At 36.1% G+C, this 16,015-nt stretch overlaps 1 protein-coding gene across 1 annotated transcript; it reads right to left on the bottom strand.

The window, feature by feature from the left end:
• Window positions 1-9,639: 9,639 nt before the first annotated feature.
• LOC306662450 (heterogeneous nuclear ribonucleoprotein K-like) lies at window positions 9,640-11,610 on the bottom strand. Its single transcript, XM_079142128.1, is given in 3 exon segments — window positions 9,640-10,406; window positions 10,410-11,059; window positions 11,062-11,610. Coding segments are annotated over 3 exon segments (1,383 nt in total). The 5' UTR covers window positions 11,486-11,610; the 3' UTR covers window positions 9,640-10,097.
• Between the last annotated feature and the right edge of the window lie 4,405 nt (window positions 11,611-16,015).

Here is a 16,015-nt window from a genome sequence, read left to right as displayed (position 1 = left end):
AGTAATAGAAGCCAAGTCCATTAGAATGGAATAAACCAGAAGTGGAGAGTGGGATAGGATAGTAGGCAATTTTGTTTACAAAACTTGTTAAAAATGTGAAAAGAAGAGGTGAATAAATTAAAAGTACCTGAAATAAATTGTTGAAAAAAATATACATTTCAATTCTAGAGGATTTTATATATATACAAAATCATACATAAAATGAGCTAATGAGCTAAGAGGTCATGACAAGACTCTGCTGAGATTGAAAGTTGAGCAGGGATACACACGTGTGTGAAAATACCCACACCTGCACACACAATACCCCTAATCTAGAGATATATATTTGTATAAGGAGGAGAGACTTTGAGAAATTTAGAAGCTGATATGATAGCTCCAGTTAAGATGGAGATGCTGACTATATGAATGAAAGAAGGAAATTTTAATAATAGTATAATAGATATAATAGATAACTTGGCCTTGGCAAATGTCAGTTTTTGCACAGGTACAACTATGGAGGAAATGTGTCTCCAATTACCAAAGCAATCAATCTGTCTGTTGTTGCCACTTTAAATGTAGATCTCCAATATCAACTAATCTTTTTAACTAATGATACTGCTTCTTAAGGAAAAGAGAATGCCTTTTTCTTCCTCTTAATTTGGTATTTGACTTCAGATACACTGCTTTCATCTCACTTTACCATAGATAAATGAAATCTACACATAACATACTTTTATAAGGCATGACAGTTTACAAATAACCAAGATTTGGAGATGATTTTAAGTACCTGAGTGAAAAATAATCAATTGTTAATCTTTCTCTCTTCTCAGTTATTTATCAAGTTTATGTTGAGACAAGGAAAAATTATCCAAATGTTATTTAGAACAATCATCATTAATTAGTAACACTTACCCAGAGGGGTTTTTATCTTCCCCTCCCCGTCAAGGATCATTCAATTTCAGAGTAGAATAAAAAATGTCTGTAGTGATCCTGACTCACTCAGACTGTGTACTTAACATAGGTCAATTAGTTTTGTACTAGAAGCAGGAGTGAAGGGCTGGATGTTCTAGTACATAGCAGTTCATAAAGTGGCAGAAAAGGAGGATCAAAATTCTTAGGCAAATCATTCACAATTCCTTTCTGTAGTGTTAAATTTTTGACATAATTAACAACCCACCCTTTTTATACTCTGTTTGCAGTTCTTTATTGCTATGCGTTTACTATATTTACTTTAAGGCAAATTAACCTTATTTCTGATCATATTTTTAGGACTTTCTGAATATTATCTATGTGTTGGAGTAGACCCTGAAGCACACACTGAGTGTCCTGTAGAGAATTAATAAATCTGCCTCATGGTGATATTCAAACCCTAGGCTTCTTCACTTGTACAAACAGACATGAATACCAGGAGATCTGGGGATGGTTTTTTCACATTTAATTCATCATTTTCAAGATGATTTCCTTTTAATAAAATTTTTCCTGGCTGTTCCATATCCTGTTATTAAGAAAAATAAGCCATCTAGGATTCACTGAAGAAGTGAATAAAACCTTTTTAATCATTTGGGGAATATGGCAGGCTTAAGCAATTTTGGTTTTAGATATTGTGCCTACTGCTTGCTAAAAGCAAACTTGAAAGTACAAACAAGGACTAGACTTAGTGAGCTGAAATGATAGCCAAGCTGCAGGGATGTGTGAGGCAAGCTTGCTAACCACTTGCTTGCCAACAAAGAAAAACTCCGAGTAGAACCTTAATAGATGAGACATGTCTTTCGTTCAATAGAGAATTTACCACCATTGTCTAGTTCACTGAAGACTAGGTAAATTTAATTATGTGATTGATTACCTAAGACATTTCTTTATTTTAAAGATTGTATTTAAGAAAAAGTGATTTTTGGAGGTTTGGGGGCCTTTTATATATTGCTGGCAATTCTGTCAGTATGAGTTCATTATTGATTTCTCTATTTCTTTTAAGAAGGTTTTTATATGTTAATTTCCTCAAAAAATAAACTTTGGATTAGTTCTTATTTGCCTGTGTTTTTCTTTACTATCATGTGCTGTTCTAGGTGGTACTTGCTTCTATGAATAAGCTGGCACGTCTTCAGAAATTGATTAAAAACACCACCAGCAGAGTTGCATTAAATTTTAATTGATTTGACTAGTGAAATATACACATCTATTTAACTGGACATTTTACTATTGTTAGAGTTGTAATAATAGTCCTGTTTAAGATCAGACATTTGAATCTTTTCTGATTTGTGCATGTTGATTAATTTGCTTACCTAAGAGGTCATATTCTATCTTATAGTTAAACAAGTAAATTTTATGTCTTAGCATAGATGGTTTACCAATTTCTGATTGTTCTGCAGTAAGGATCCTATGAAAAACATTAACTTGTATTCTCTGAGTTTAAAATTCCACACAGGCCTGTTACCTAAAACTTGAAATACAAATATATCCCACTAATATAGAAGCTAATATTTTATTGTATTTTGTTTAGCATTCTACATTTAAGATATTTTTTACATACTTTATATATAATTAAGAGCATGCATATGCCACTTTCTATCATACATCTATAATGAAAAAAATAGCCACAAAATATATCATCACTCATCTGGATTATAACTTATTTCTCCATTTATTGGTGTCATTTAAGATTTTCCTTCATTTTTTTTCTCATTTTTTATGGTATGATGTTTAGAACATACAAAATATACATAATAAAAGTGTAAAGAATGATGCTAGACAGGCAGTGACTTTCTCAATAGGACCCCCTAAGCTCAGGAAATAATGCTAATAAATGGGATATCATCAAATTAAAAACTTCTGCATAGCAAAGGGAACAATTAGATATGGACAGACAACCTACTGAATGGGAGAAAACTCTTTGCTAGCTATTCTTATAGAGGATTAATATCAAGAATATGTGAAGAACTCAAAACACAAAAAAACAAATAACCCAATAAATGGACAAATTTAAACAGATACTTCTCAAAAGAAATACAAATGGTCAATAAATATGAAATAGTGTTCAACATCATTAGCAATTAGGAAAATGCAAATCAAATCTGCATTGGGATTTCATTTCATACCAGTCAGAATAGCAGACATCAAAAGTACAAGCAATAATAAATTCTGGAGAGGATATGGAGAAAAAGGGACACTTATATACTGTTGGGGGGATTGTAAATTAGTACAACCACTATGGAAATCCATATGGAGGTTCCTCAAAAGAGTAGGCGTGGAACCACCATATAACTCAATACTACACTTCAGTATTTATTCTAAAGAATTAGTCATCTTACTTAGTGATACATGTATACCCATGTTTATAGCAGCACAATTCACAATAACCAAACTATGGAGCCAATCTACATGTCCATTAATGGATGAAGAATGGATACAGAAAATGTGGTATATACACACAATGGAGTTTTATTCAGTCATAAATAAAAATGAAATTATACCATTTTCAGGAAAATGAATAGGACTAGAGCTAGTATGTTAAGTGAAATAAACCAAACTCAGAAGGTCAAGGGTCATATGTTCTCTCTCATATATGGAAGCTAGAGAGGAATAAGAAAATAAAGGCGGAGAAGGTGAGGACCTCATTAAAATCATGGGGAAATCAGTAGAGGAAAGGAAGTGGGTGCGGGAGGTGGGGAGGGATGGGGGAAGTGCTGGGGAATGACATTGGCCAAATTATATTTTTACAATATGTGCATGTACAAATATGTAACAACAAAACTCATCATTATGTAAAACTATAATGTACCAATAGAAAAGGTGGAAAAAGAAAATAAAAATTTTAAAAGAGTGGGGATAAAAAGAATGATACTAGATCAAATGAAACTACCTGGATTAAAAAATAAAACAATTCTGATGTTTTTCCACGTGACATCCTTCAACCATTCAAGGTTACTGCTATTCCTTTTATCCCTTCATTGATTTTCTTATAGTTTTATCATATGTGAATCTATTCCTAAATAATGCATTTCTTTATTTTGCATGTTTTAGAACTTCATAATTAAAAACTTCTTTTTTTTTTTTTTTTTTTTTTCTGTACTGGGGCTCAAACCCTGGGTCTTGCACCGAGCTACATCCCCAGCAATAAATGTGATCATCTTGTAGATATTCTTTAGCTACTTACTTTTTCAGTAAGCAATATGTTCAGGGAATAAAAAAGTGAAGAGTTTCAAGCTGCTTTTAATTTGTATTTCTCTGCTTATTTGTGAGGGTATTTCATGTTTATTAGCCACTCTTTTTCCATTTTTGTTTCTGTGTTTTGCCTATCTTCTCATTTTATATTTTCTTTTTACTATTGATTTTCAAGAATTTACGTTACATACTCCAAATACATTTTTCATTCATTGTATATGTGGTAGCTATTAGTTCATTGTCTTGTCAGCTTAGTTTATTATATCTTCAAAATGTAGAAGCTTTATATTTTAATCTAGTCATACATGCAGTTTCTCCTCGTCAGTATTAATGTCTCTTGATTATATGACCTACCAAAGATCATAAAAACTCTCAAATTAATCTAAAAGACAGAAACAGCAAAAGCAAAGCCTAGAGTAGGAGACTGCTGGAGTTTTTATGAACCTGCAAGAAGGCTAGTATGTCTGAATTGACCACAGAGGAAATTTGATCAGACAGATTGCTCATGTACATAGTGGCCAGATGAGGAAGTCTCTCAGGCCATTGCACATATTTTACTTTTACTGTAAATGAGAAAACATTTAGATTATAGAAGTCTAGAATAGAAACAGAGGACCCATTTAGGAGGCTGCCATAAAGTTTCATGAAAAGCACAAATGAATACAAAAATGTAACATGACCAGACTGACTCTAGGAGAAATAGAAAATCTGAATAGTCTTATAATCTCATCTTGAATTAGTATGTTAAAGTCCTCCTCTCCAATCAAAAAGGAAATTAAAACAAAAATCAGGCTTGGACAGTTTTGCAGATAGTTTCAGCGAATACAAGAATATTTAATCTTACTCTTGCAAAACTTCTAGACAAGAAAATGGGACACACTGCAACTAATTTTATGATAGCACTATAATATACAAGTTAAAATTGGATAAAAATAATGAGTAAATCTCATGAATACAAATCCAAAAATCATTAGAAAATTGTAATGATTAAAAATTGCTAGTACATTGTAATAGACATTTAAAGCTTAAAAGAAGTTCTGAACTTCACTACATTGCCATCATCAGTAAATACAAATCCTGTCATTTTAAGGCTTCTTATTGTCTCTTTCTTCAAACAACATTTAGAATTGGACCACTATAGCCGTCCTGGTCCAAACAATTATTATAATTTCATTTTAAGAAAATAAAATGTTCTTCTCCATAGCTTTCTGGATAACAGTTTATATTTTAATATCAGGGTTTGGTCAGGAAAGCAGAAGCCATTCTGTATAGTCCTAGAATACAAGTACAGTCTTTTAAAAATTTTTTTTAGTTGTAGATGGACACAATACCTTTATTTTATTCATTTTATGCAGTGCTGAGGATCGAATTCAGTGTCTCACATGTGTGAGGCAAGTGCTCTACCACTAAGCCATGATCCCAGCCCCAACAAGTACAGTCTTAATGAGATGCTTATACTATGATTGGAAAAACCAAGGGGAAAGCCATTAGGAAAACAGCTTGAGAAGATCAAAGGAGTTATGTTTTATAGTAGAGATCTCAGCCTGAAAGACCAGGGTGTAGGCACAAAACCAGAGATTATGGAGATTTCTGAGAAGTGTAAATCCCATATGGACTGACAGTGGAGTTTGAGGCAGTCTTCAAACCATCACATGGGCCGAGCCTGCCATATCTAATTGCCCGACATGCTGGATATAAGACCTCTTCACTTTCCCTCTCCAGCTAACTGAATTTTTTTTTGTTGGCAAACTCAAACCTGGAACAATGCACAAGGAAAGAGGCTTTGGGTGACACAATTCCCAGACTTAAATATTAGAGGTAGTTGTGAAAGTTGACCATCCAGCAGTTATCTCACTCCTTATTCATATTTCTGATTCCTTTTATTAATTTTTTAAAAATTTATCTTTTGTCCTGGGGATTGAACCCAGAGGTGCTCTACCACTGAGCTACATCCCCAGTCTGTTTCATTGTTTGAGACAGGGTTCCACCAAGTTGCTGAGACTGGCTTCAAACTTGCAATCCTCCTGCCTCAGCCTCCTGACTTGCTGGGATTACAGGTATGTGCTGCCATGCCTGACTCTTCTTCTTTTAATGACATCAGTGTATGCATTTTATTATCTATAATAATACAAACATTTGAACTATTTTCAAGTTTGATTTTGCTGCCCATATTTCTGCCAGTTCTCATTGCCTGGTATTATAATGCATTCTACAACTTTTGTCTGAGAGACTCAGGGTGTTTGAAACATAATTTATGGGATTTTTGGAGGCTAAGTTTGACATATTTTTCCAGAGAAGACTTTATTTTATTTCTCTGAAATACTTTAAATTATTATCAACCTGAAATCACTTTGAATTAAATTCTCAGCTTGTGGGTTTGGAAACCATGTTGGTAGCGTGAGTTCAAGCTCAGACCTGTTTGAGAAGTAGATTCTGGTCACAGACACTGCAGGAAGCATTCTCTCTCTCCACTCAGAGCTGAGACCATAGAAAAATTTACTTTGGGATTTCTTGACAGAGTTCATATATTTAATTTAAATAATTATTTTTCTTTTTTTTTTTTTTTTTTTTTTTTTTTTTTTTTTGAGACATGCTCTACTATGTTGCTTAGGCTAGCTTTGATCTTCTGCGCTTAAGTGATCCTCTTGACTCAGCCTTCCAAACAGCTTGGACTACAGGTGCACACCACCACAAGTGGCTTATTTAATTTTTATTTCTAGCTCACACTTTCACTAAGTGTATGGCACCCAGATGAGATTCCATTTCTTTTATTTGTATGGGTCTTAATTTCCCTCTCTTAACCAGCTGCATTTCTCAATTTTTAGCTACTTGGACCTTTCCATTAAGAAGCTCACAATATGGCAGCTGATTTCATCCAAGTAAGCTGGTAAGGAGCAAAGAAGAAGAAAGGGAAAACAAGATGGAATCATAGATTTTATAAACCAATTTCAGAAGTGACATCTTTTTACTTTGCAATAATCTGTTAATTAGAAGCAAGTCACTAGGACCAACCAACAAAGAAAGGCAGGGAGTTAGTAAGAGCATGAATAGCAGGAGGTAAATATTATTGGGAGCCATTTTAGAATCTTGTCTAGAATATATCTTATTCAGAGATCTCTTCCTGATCTCTGTATTAGAAGTGACTAATCTTCTAATCTTCTATCTTCTTCCATCTCAAGTTTTGCCCGAGGTATCGGATCATATACAGACTACTGTTAGATATCTGTGTCTGTCTTGATTCTTCATAGGCCTCCAAACTCCAAGAATATCTGTGATGTAAAATTCATTTCACCCCACTCTCTGCAGCTATCAAACCTTAGCAACTTCAACAGATTTAACCATATATGTGGTCCTTAATATTTCTGATGTCATGGAATTGACTTTGTATCTTACATCCATTTTTGCTTAATTAACAGGCAAAAAATTGTCATTTCTTTATCTCAGTGAATTGCTCAATTAAAAGTTGCTTTTGTTCATGTTATTCAGTTAAATGAAAATACAGATGATTGAGGCTAAAAAAAATTGTTATTTTGTTTAAGCATCAATAGCACTTGGTTTGTATGTTTACCCCACATTATCATATGCAAAGGTCCTCCTGAAATGAGCAAAATTTTAGGGTATTCATCAATCCTGTTTCCTTTTCTGAACTATGAAAATAAGTATTTAACCTTCAAATTTAAAAGAATAAACCTGAAAATTATAGGACTGGTGGGTTGTGAGATCTGTTGTTAGCACTAAGCATGGCAGCAGTGCAGACAGGCCGAAAGAACTCTGGATTAGAATCTCAGAGGCTACATGTAGACACTTATTTGTTTTGAGACATTGATTTTGCAGACATTTTTGTAGATATTTATTTCAAGACTAGCTTAAATGTATTTAATGAGCACATTTAAGGCTATAATAGCATTAATCTTTTAAAGTTGGAAATATAATTAGTTTCTAATATAACAATTGCATGTTTTAATAATTTTAATATTTCCAGTGTCATTTCACATCAGACATTTCACTTAATCCTTAGTAATAATTTGAGTTGGTCAAGACAGCAGATGCTACTGTCCAACTTTCTAATGAAGAATCAGAAGTTAAATGAGGTTAAGAGACATATAAATGTCATGTATCCAGGAAAAAATGGAACTAGGCCAGATGTATAGCTGTGACAAATGAGCTGTATGATGTACTGTGCCATTTTTGCGATCAGTTTGGCACTGCGTTCTCACAAGACGGTATTCATTCATCCACTTGTTCATTCATTTATCATTTGCTTAGCATTCAGTGTATACGTGAGGCACTATTCTCATTCTACACAGAGTGAACAAAATAGGCAAGATCCCTACCTTCATTAAGTGACATTCTGATGTTCGAGACAACTTAAATAATGAAATTTCCCAATTATTTTTAAATTATAAATACAGTGAGATTTTATATGGCTTATACAATTGTTCCTAATTTAGTCAGAGGAGAGGCAGTTAAGAAAGACTTCCCTGAGTCAGTTCCATTTAAACTGAATTATGATGGATGATTAATAATTTGTCAGGAGAAAAATAGTCTAAGCATAAGAAGAGTAGGTAAAAAGGCATGAACCTGGAAAAATCTTGTCATAGTCTAGAATGTAAAAATATTAAAATTGCCTAGGCCTGGGGGTGCAGCTCAGTGGTGGAGTGCTTGCCTAGCATGCCTGTGGTCTGGAGTTGGATACTTAGTACCAAAAACAAAAAGGAGAACAAGAAAGTCAAAGTGGCTGGATCACAGTGAGGGAGCGTAAAGAAGTATTAATGAGGCAGGAGACTTCAGCGACACCTGTCACTGTGCCCAGAGTCCTGTAGGCCACACTGAGGATATGGGGCACTCATGTAAATACAAATAACAGAAGAGTTACAGCAGCAAGTAAAAGCATGATTATATCAAATATATACTTGAAAACAGTTCTTTAATACACCTTAACAGGTACTGTACTCTTATGGTTTAGATATTAGGTGTCCCCCAAAAGCGCATGTGTGAGACAATGCAAGAAGACTTAGAGGTATAATGATTGGGTTATGAGAGTCTTGATCCAATTAATAAACTAATCCCTGATAGGGATTAACTGAGTGGTGACTGTATGTAGTCTATGTAGGCTGGTAGGGTATGGCTGGAGGAGATTGGTCCCTGGGGGGTGGGACACACATTTGGGGTATAATTTGGCAAACTGAGCTTAGTCTCTCTCTGCTTCCTGATGTGATGTCCTGAGCTGCTTTCCTCTGCCATACCCTTCTGCCATGAGGTTCTGTCTCACCTTGAGCCCTGAGGAATGGAGCCGTATATCTATGGAGTGAGACCTTTGAAACCTTGAGCCCCCAAATAAACTTTTCCTCCTCTAAAATTGTCTTGACAGGTCTTTTGGTCATAACAGTGAAAAAGTTGACTAAAATATGTACAATGTTCATTTTCAACAAATATCAAGTGCCTACTATTAGCCCTGAATAGCCCTTCTCTACTTTGAATGAAACATATACTTTATTTATTTATTTTTTTTAGGTTCACTAAATTTATTTTAAAAACCATAAAACGTTTCTTACAAAAGAGCATTACATTCTGCACACTGCTCTGAACAGATGCCAGGGACATGTGGACTATTGTTACTTTCCTCCCTGTCCCACCCCCCAAAATGTTTACAGTGACCACAAAGCAAGGTGCTAACAATAATTACATGGGGGGATTTTTTTTTAAACCACCAACAATGAACAAAAAATAAAATTCACTCACTCCGCTGCTGTTTCAAAATTTCAATGTTAGTTTTTGCATGCCCTCCCCCCCCCCCCAACCCTGTTTGTAAGGAACTAAAACATTACATCTGGTGAACAGCAAAGATTTCACTACACCTCAAATGCAGAACACCTATGAAGCAGAGGAATGTTGGCTTTTTAAACAGAAGCAGATTAAAAAAAAAAAAGATGCAGGACTCCTTCAGTTCTTCTCTTGTCTTAGAAAAACTTTCCAGAATACTGCTTCACACTGTTCTGCAGCAAATACTGTGCATTCTGTATCTGGTCCTGTGTTCCTGTAATGGTAATGATCCGATCTTCGGATCCTTCTAAAGGTTCATCAATTTTGATCGAGGCTCCTGACTCATGACGGATTTGCTTAATCCGCTGACCACCTTTGCCAATAATAGATCCAGCCAAATCTTTGGGAATAGTTACTTGTGTTGTAATAATAGGTCCACCAAGATCACCATATGAGCCACGACCCCCTGCATAGGAATAATCATATCCAGAGCCACCCTGTGGTTCTTAAGCCATCTGCCATTCTGATGGGCTCCAGGTATCTATTGCAGAGTCCCAAGTTTCATCAGCACTGAAACCAACCATGCCATCATAGCGGTCTCCAGGTCTTCCTCTTCTGTCATAGGCCATTAGATCTCCTCCTCTAGGTGGTGGTGGTGGAGGAAGAAGAAGATTCCGAGCTTTACTCCCACCCCGGCCACCTCGACCAGGGGGAGGAGGAGGAGGTCCTCGACGAGGGCTCATATCATCATAATCTCTTCTAGAGGGAGGCATGGGACGCCCACCCCTACCAGGTGGCATTCTGTCAAAACCACCTCTTCCCCGCATGGGAAATCCCACTGGACGTCCACAGCGGTCATCAAACATCATTGTAAAACCACCATAATCATATGTTTCATCATAAAAATTAGGATCATAAGGCTGTGCACGTCCTTTGATGGGAGACTCAGATATAAGATCAAGGATGATCTTTATGCACTCTACCACCCTATCAGGCTTTCCTCCAATAAGAACAACTCTGTCAGTGGAATGAGGGCAGCATTCCTGGAAAAGCTTGATTGTTGTCTGAGTGTTCTCTCGAAGTTCTTTGATTTTAGCACCTTTGACCCCAATAATTCCTCCTGCCAGACTCTGATGAATCAACACTCTCAACTCGCAAAGTCGCTTCCTTTATAGTGTTGGTAATTTAAGCATTCCACAGCATCAGATTCGAGCGGGAGCTGGCTGGTTGCAGTGGGTGATGGCAACTGCAGCCCCTCTTCCAAGGTAGGGCTGATTTTCTTCAGAATTTCTCCAATTGTTTCATTATCAGCACTGATACTCAATATGCGCTTGGGGCCACTGCTGTCTGGGACTGAAACACTGGCATTGTAGTCTGTCCGGAGAGCCTTAATATTCTTGCCTCCTTTCCCAATCACTGCCCCAGCATTCTTGCTCTGAAGCAGAATTCGTAATTCAACCATCTCATCAGTGTTTCTAGATCTTTTAAATGCTTGCTCCTCTTCCATATCTTCTGCAGGGCGCTTACCAAATTCACCATTGGTTTCGGTGTTGGGGAAGGTTTCCTCTGGCTGTTCAGTTTCCATTTTCTTGTATTAAATGGACACACCAATCTATAGGCCGCAAACAAGTGAAATACAGGCAAATCGTCGAGGTCGGTGCAGCAGAGAAACAGAGGATAATGGCGACTGCAGTGCTGTCTGTCGCCTGGAGCGCCGAAACATATACTTTAAATTGGAAAATTTTTTTCAGTGAAGAATTTGAGAAAGTCCCTATACCAGTGATATATGGGTTGCTTCTAAGGTCCTTGAAATTAGTTTTTTCTGCATTACTTTACAGAATTTTAGTTAGTTTTGAAAATAGATAATGATAATATCCCTTAGCTCTATTTTTTAGTTTCTTACTAGGACATTACTTAATATACCAGTTTATCTTCAATAGTTTTCTCAGATTCCGAATAATATACTTCAAATTAAAAATAAGGGGCTAGGGTTGTGACTCACTGGTAGAGCGCTTGCCCCTCATGTGTAAAGTACTGGGTTCCATCCTCAACACCATATAAAAACAAAGGTATTGTGTCCATCTACAACTAAAAACATACTTTAAAAAATAAAAAAATAAATAAATAAAAAGCAGTTTAAATCTTTCATATGTATTTTTTCTTTCATGCAAATATCAGATGTGGTTTTGTAGTTTCCATTCAAAACATACAGTAAAACTTCTTCTCCCTTCTGCTCACTGATTTTTGTGTTTTTCTAAGTATGTGTTTCTTCTGCCTCAATTTTTCTCTTTCAGTTTTTCATAATCATTCTGGGTCTCCCTCTGTCCCTCTCTCTCACAAACGCACACACACCTTGAAAAATACTCTTTTCCTTAAACTTAAGGAGTCCTTCATAGAAAATTCCCCAGGGATGACTTTTATCTATCTCATCTATTCTTCTTGTTCCTCTCCTTCTTGCCACCATTTTAAAAAACTTTCTGAATAGTTTTACTTTAGATATACATGACAGGAGAGGTATTTTGACATATTATACATACATGGAGTATAACTTAGGATTCCATTCTTGTGGTTATACATGATGTGGAGTTTTGCTGGTCATGTATTCACACATGAATATAGGAAAGTTATGTCTGATTCATTGTACTCTTTTCTATACCAGTACCTCATCTCTTCCCTTCATTCCCCTTTGTCTATTCCAATGAACTTCTATTCTTCCCTCCCTGTTCCTTAATTGTATGTTAGCATCTACATATCAGAGAGAACATTCAGCCTTTGGTTTTTTTGGGATTGACTTATTTAGCTTAGTATGATAGTCTCCAGTTCCAAATGTTTACCAGCAAATGCCATGATTTTATTATTTATGGCTGAGTAATATTCAGTTGTGTATATATATCATATTTTCTTTATCCACTCATCTGAAGGGTATTGGAAATGAGAGGAGGAACTAGGGTATAAAAATGGTGGAATGAGGCAGACATCATTACCCTATGTGCGTGTATGATTACATGAATGGTCTGAATCTATATCGTACACAACCATAGAAACAAAAAGATATACCCCATTTGTGTACAATGAATCAAAATGCAGTCTGTAAAAATAAAAAACAATTATTAAAAAAGAATACAAGAAACATAAATGTTGGCAAGGATGTGGGGAGAAAGGTACACTCATATATTGCTGGTGGGACTGCAAATTGGTGTAACCACTCTGGAAAGCAGTATGGAGATTCCTCAGAAAACTGGGAATGAAACCATCATTTGACCCAGTTATCCCACTCCTTGGTATATACTCTATTACAGTAAGAATGGGAAATGAATACTCATAAATTTTTCCTATTATGTCCTCACCAATTCTAAATCTTTGTAGTTTCCCTAGATAAAGGGTACAATATTTATTTGATTTACTCTAAAATTTATCCCACTCAAAATGAATATCTACTTATTCCTCTTTCTTCTGCAATTTTGGGAGTTTATAAGTGACATTGTGACCAACAACTTAACATCAGGATCTAAAGTAGATTGGGTAGATGGGGAGAGGCAGATTTTGCCAATCTCAGTCTTAGGGAATCACCCACTGTTGGTTTCAGAATATGAAGCTATTTGGATTCCATCTAGAAGCAGCAGTTTTGAGCATTATTTTCTCCTGCAAACGAACACAGCACCACCAACAAAAACAAGTGGTTACATCTCAGAATTCAATATTTCCGAATATAATTGAGCACCAGATATTTCTGCTTTGTATCTCAAACAAGCATGGGCATGCCCACTGTTCCAGGTTCAACAAAGTCCAGTGGCAGTCACTGATTCATACACCCATGCTGAGTCTTCAAAATGGAAGAAGAGTGGCTTCCCATTCATAACAGTGATTTCATCTCTACCATGTATACAACTAGGAAAAAACACTAGTTTGGTTAAACATTCAAAGTGAGCCAGGCCTGCTTGGTATTTAGGGAACATTATATATCAAGCTCTTTCTCATTGGAGATCCAGCTTTGATAAACTGAGGCATATTTTCCTCTGACATTGGTACATAGTCATACATTAAACAATAATATCCACCTTCTACCAGGCTCTGTTCCAGCCTCTCAGGATATGTTCACTTATGAGGAGGGGAACAAGACAAATAAGACCCTTTCTCTCATGGAGCATCTTCCCATTCTGATAGAAAGGAAGAACTGACAAAAACATGAATCAACTAACAATATAATATTAAATTGTTTTAAGAACCATGAAATAAATAAAATTGAGTGTATAAAAGACTTGGTGGCCAGGAAGCCTTTACAATGAAATGATACTTTAACCAATACTAAGTTCCGGAAGGAACCAGTTCTTTGAAGAGTTGATAGAAAATATTCCAAGAGTTGGCACAAAGAGCGTAAGAAGGTAAACTTGGGATGATTAAGGAGGACTTGAGGAAGATAGCCAGGGAATAAATCACTTGGAGATATGATTATGATTGGATTTTTTGCAGGCCCAATGGATCAGGAGGCTGAGGCAGGATTGAGAGTTCAAAGCCAACCTTAGCACCAGTGAGGCACTAAGCAACTCAATGAGACCCTGACCCTAAATAAAATACAAAATAGGACCGGGGATGTGGCTCAGTGGTTGAGTGCCCCTGAGTTCAATCCCTGGTATCCCTCCACCCCCAAAAAAGTTTGAATTTTATTCTGTGGAAAAGGGAAGGAACCCCATATGATGATTTTAAGCAAGGACCTAGTGTTATTTGTAGTATGGTTTTTTATCAGAAAGTCACTCAAGGGAGAATGCATTGGAGTGGGTCAGGAATGTGTGATTTTGGACAAATTCTATAATATCTGAGATCTAGTTTCCTCATACATGAAATGGAAATGATGAAGTACCTACCTTATCCAATTATGAGGTACCTTAGTTTCTGATTACTGCTGTAACAAAGTGAGTAGTTTAAACAACAGAAACTTACTGTCTGAGTTCAGAGGTGAGAAGTCCAAGATCAAGACAGTGGCAGAGCCATGTCCCCGTGCAGATGCTGAAGAAGGAATTGTTCCCAGGCCTTTTACCTTTCTTCAGGTGGTGTCTTGGTTTATGGCAGCACAATCTGACACTATCCTCGTGTGTCTGTCTGTGTCCCAGTTTCTCTTTCTTTTAGAAGGGTGAAGTCATGTTGGATTAAAGCACTAACTAATTACATGTTCATTTTCCAAATCACGCCACATTTTCAGGTACGTGGAATACTGGGGGACTTCAGCGTATGAATTTTGGAGGCACACAATACAACCCATAACCTGAAGACTGTGTGAAATTCAAAGAATTGAACAAAGTAGCTTCCAAGTAGAAAACAATCTATGCTATCTTATTAATTGCAACTTTGTATTATTGGTTTATTTATGGCTCTGTAAAGGTATAGTCACTCATCTTTGCGTCCCCTTCTCCTTTACAGTTACTGATGGCAAAAGGCTTTTGTAGATCTAGGTACGGAATATTTAACGAATGCTTTTCAGTCCTACATAAAGTGTAAACTAATTAGATTTTGTAGTTCTAACAAAGTTTGTGTTACTATGGGTTTCTATAGCTGAACAGAGTCACAAGAAGAACAGAAAAGTTTACTTCTTAAGTCTCAGGATTAAGGAGAAACTGTGAGTGAAGTTATCAGCTTGGTTTTGCTGACTTTAGCAGTGTGTCCCGTCTGGCTGGTCAAGAGAAACCTTTAACGTGAGACTCCCGGAGCACCTGTGGTAATTAAGCACATCGAGTGGAACCATTGCTGGAAAAAGTGTGCCAAGCAGAAAGAAAAAGGATAGAAAGTTAATTTACCATTTGCTCAAGTGAAGAATGAGCCACAAATTCCACAAAAGTGTCTTAAAGGACACATCATTGACATTTATCTTGTAGTCTCTTTTTGTCTAACACTGCTGAAAAACAAAGCAATTTATTGAACCCAGTAGTCTCGTTATTCTGAAAGTTTATAAAGTTAAAAAATACCTGGAATTTTGTGACGAGAAATAGTGGCAGAGTGGAGTGTCAATAATGATGTGTTTACAGCACTTATAAATTCATGGAGAATGATGGCTTGAGGGTTGATGACCCTGAATTAGAAGAAAAAGCTTATTAGATTTTTCATAATATCAAGAAGAAAAGAA

Source organism: Sciurus vulgaris, assembly GCF_902686455.1.
Source record: "Sciurus vulgaris genome assembly, chromosome: 5".
In the NCBI taxonomy this organism is placed as follows: domain Eukaryota; kingdom Metazoa; phylum Chordata; class Mammalia; order Rodentia; family Sciuridae; genus Sciurus; species Sciurus vulgaris.
Note: the sequence above shows the minus strand (reverse complement) of the source record. Positions and strands in the feature narration are given on the sequence as shown.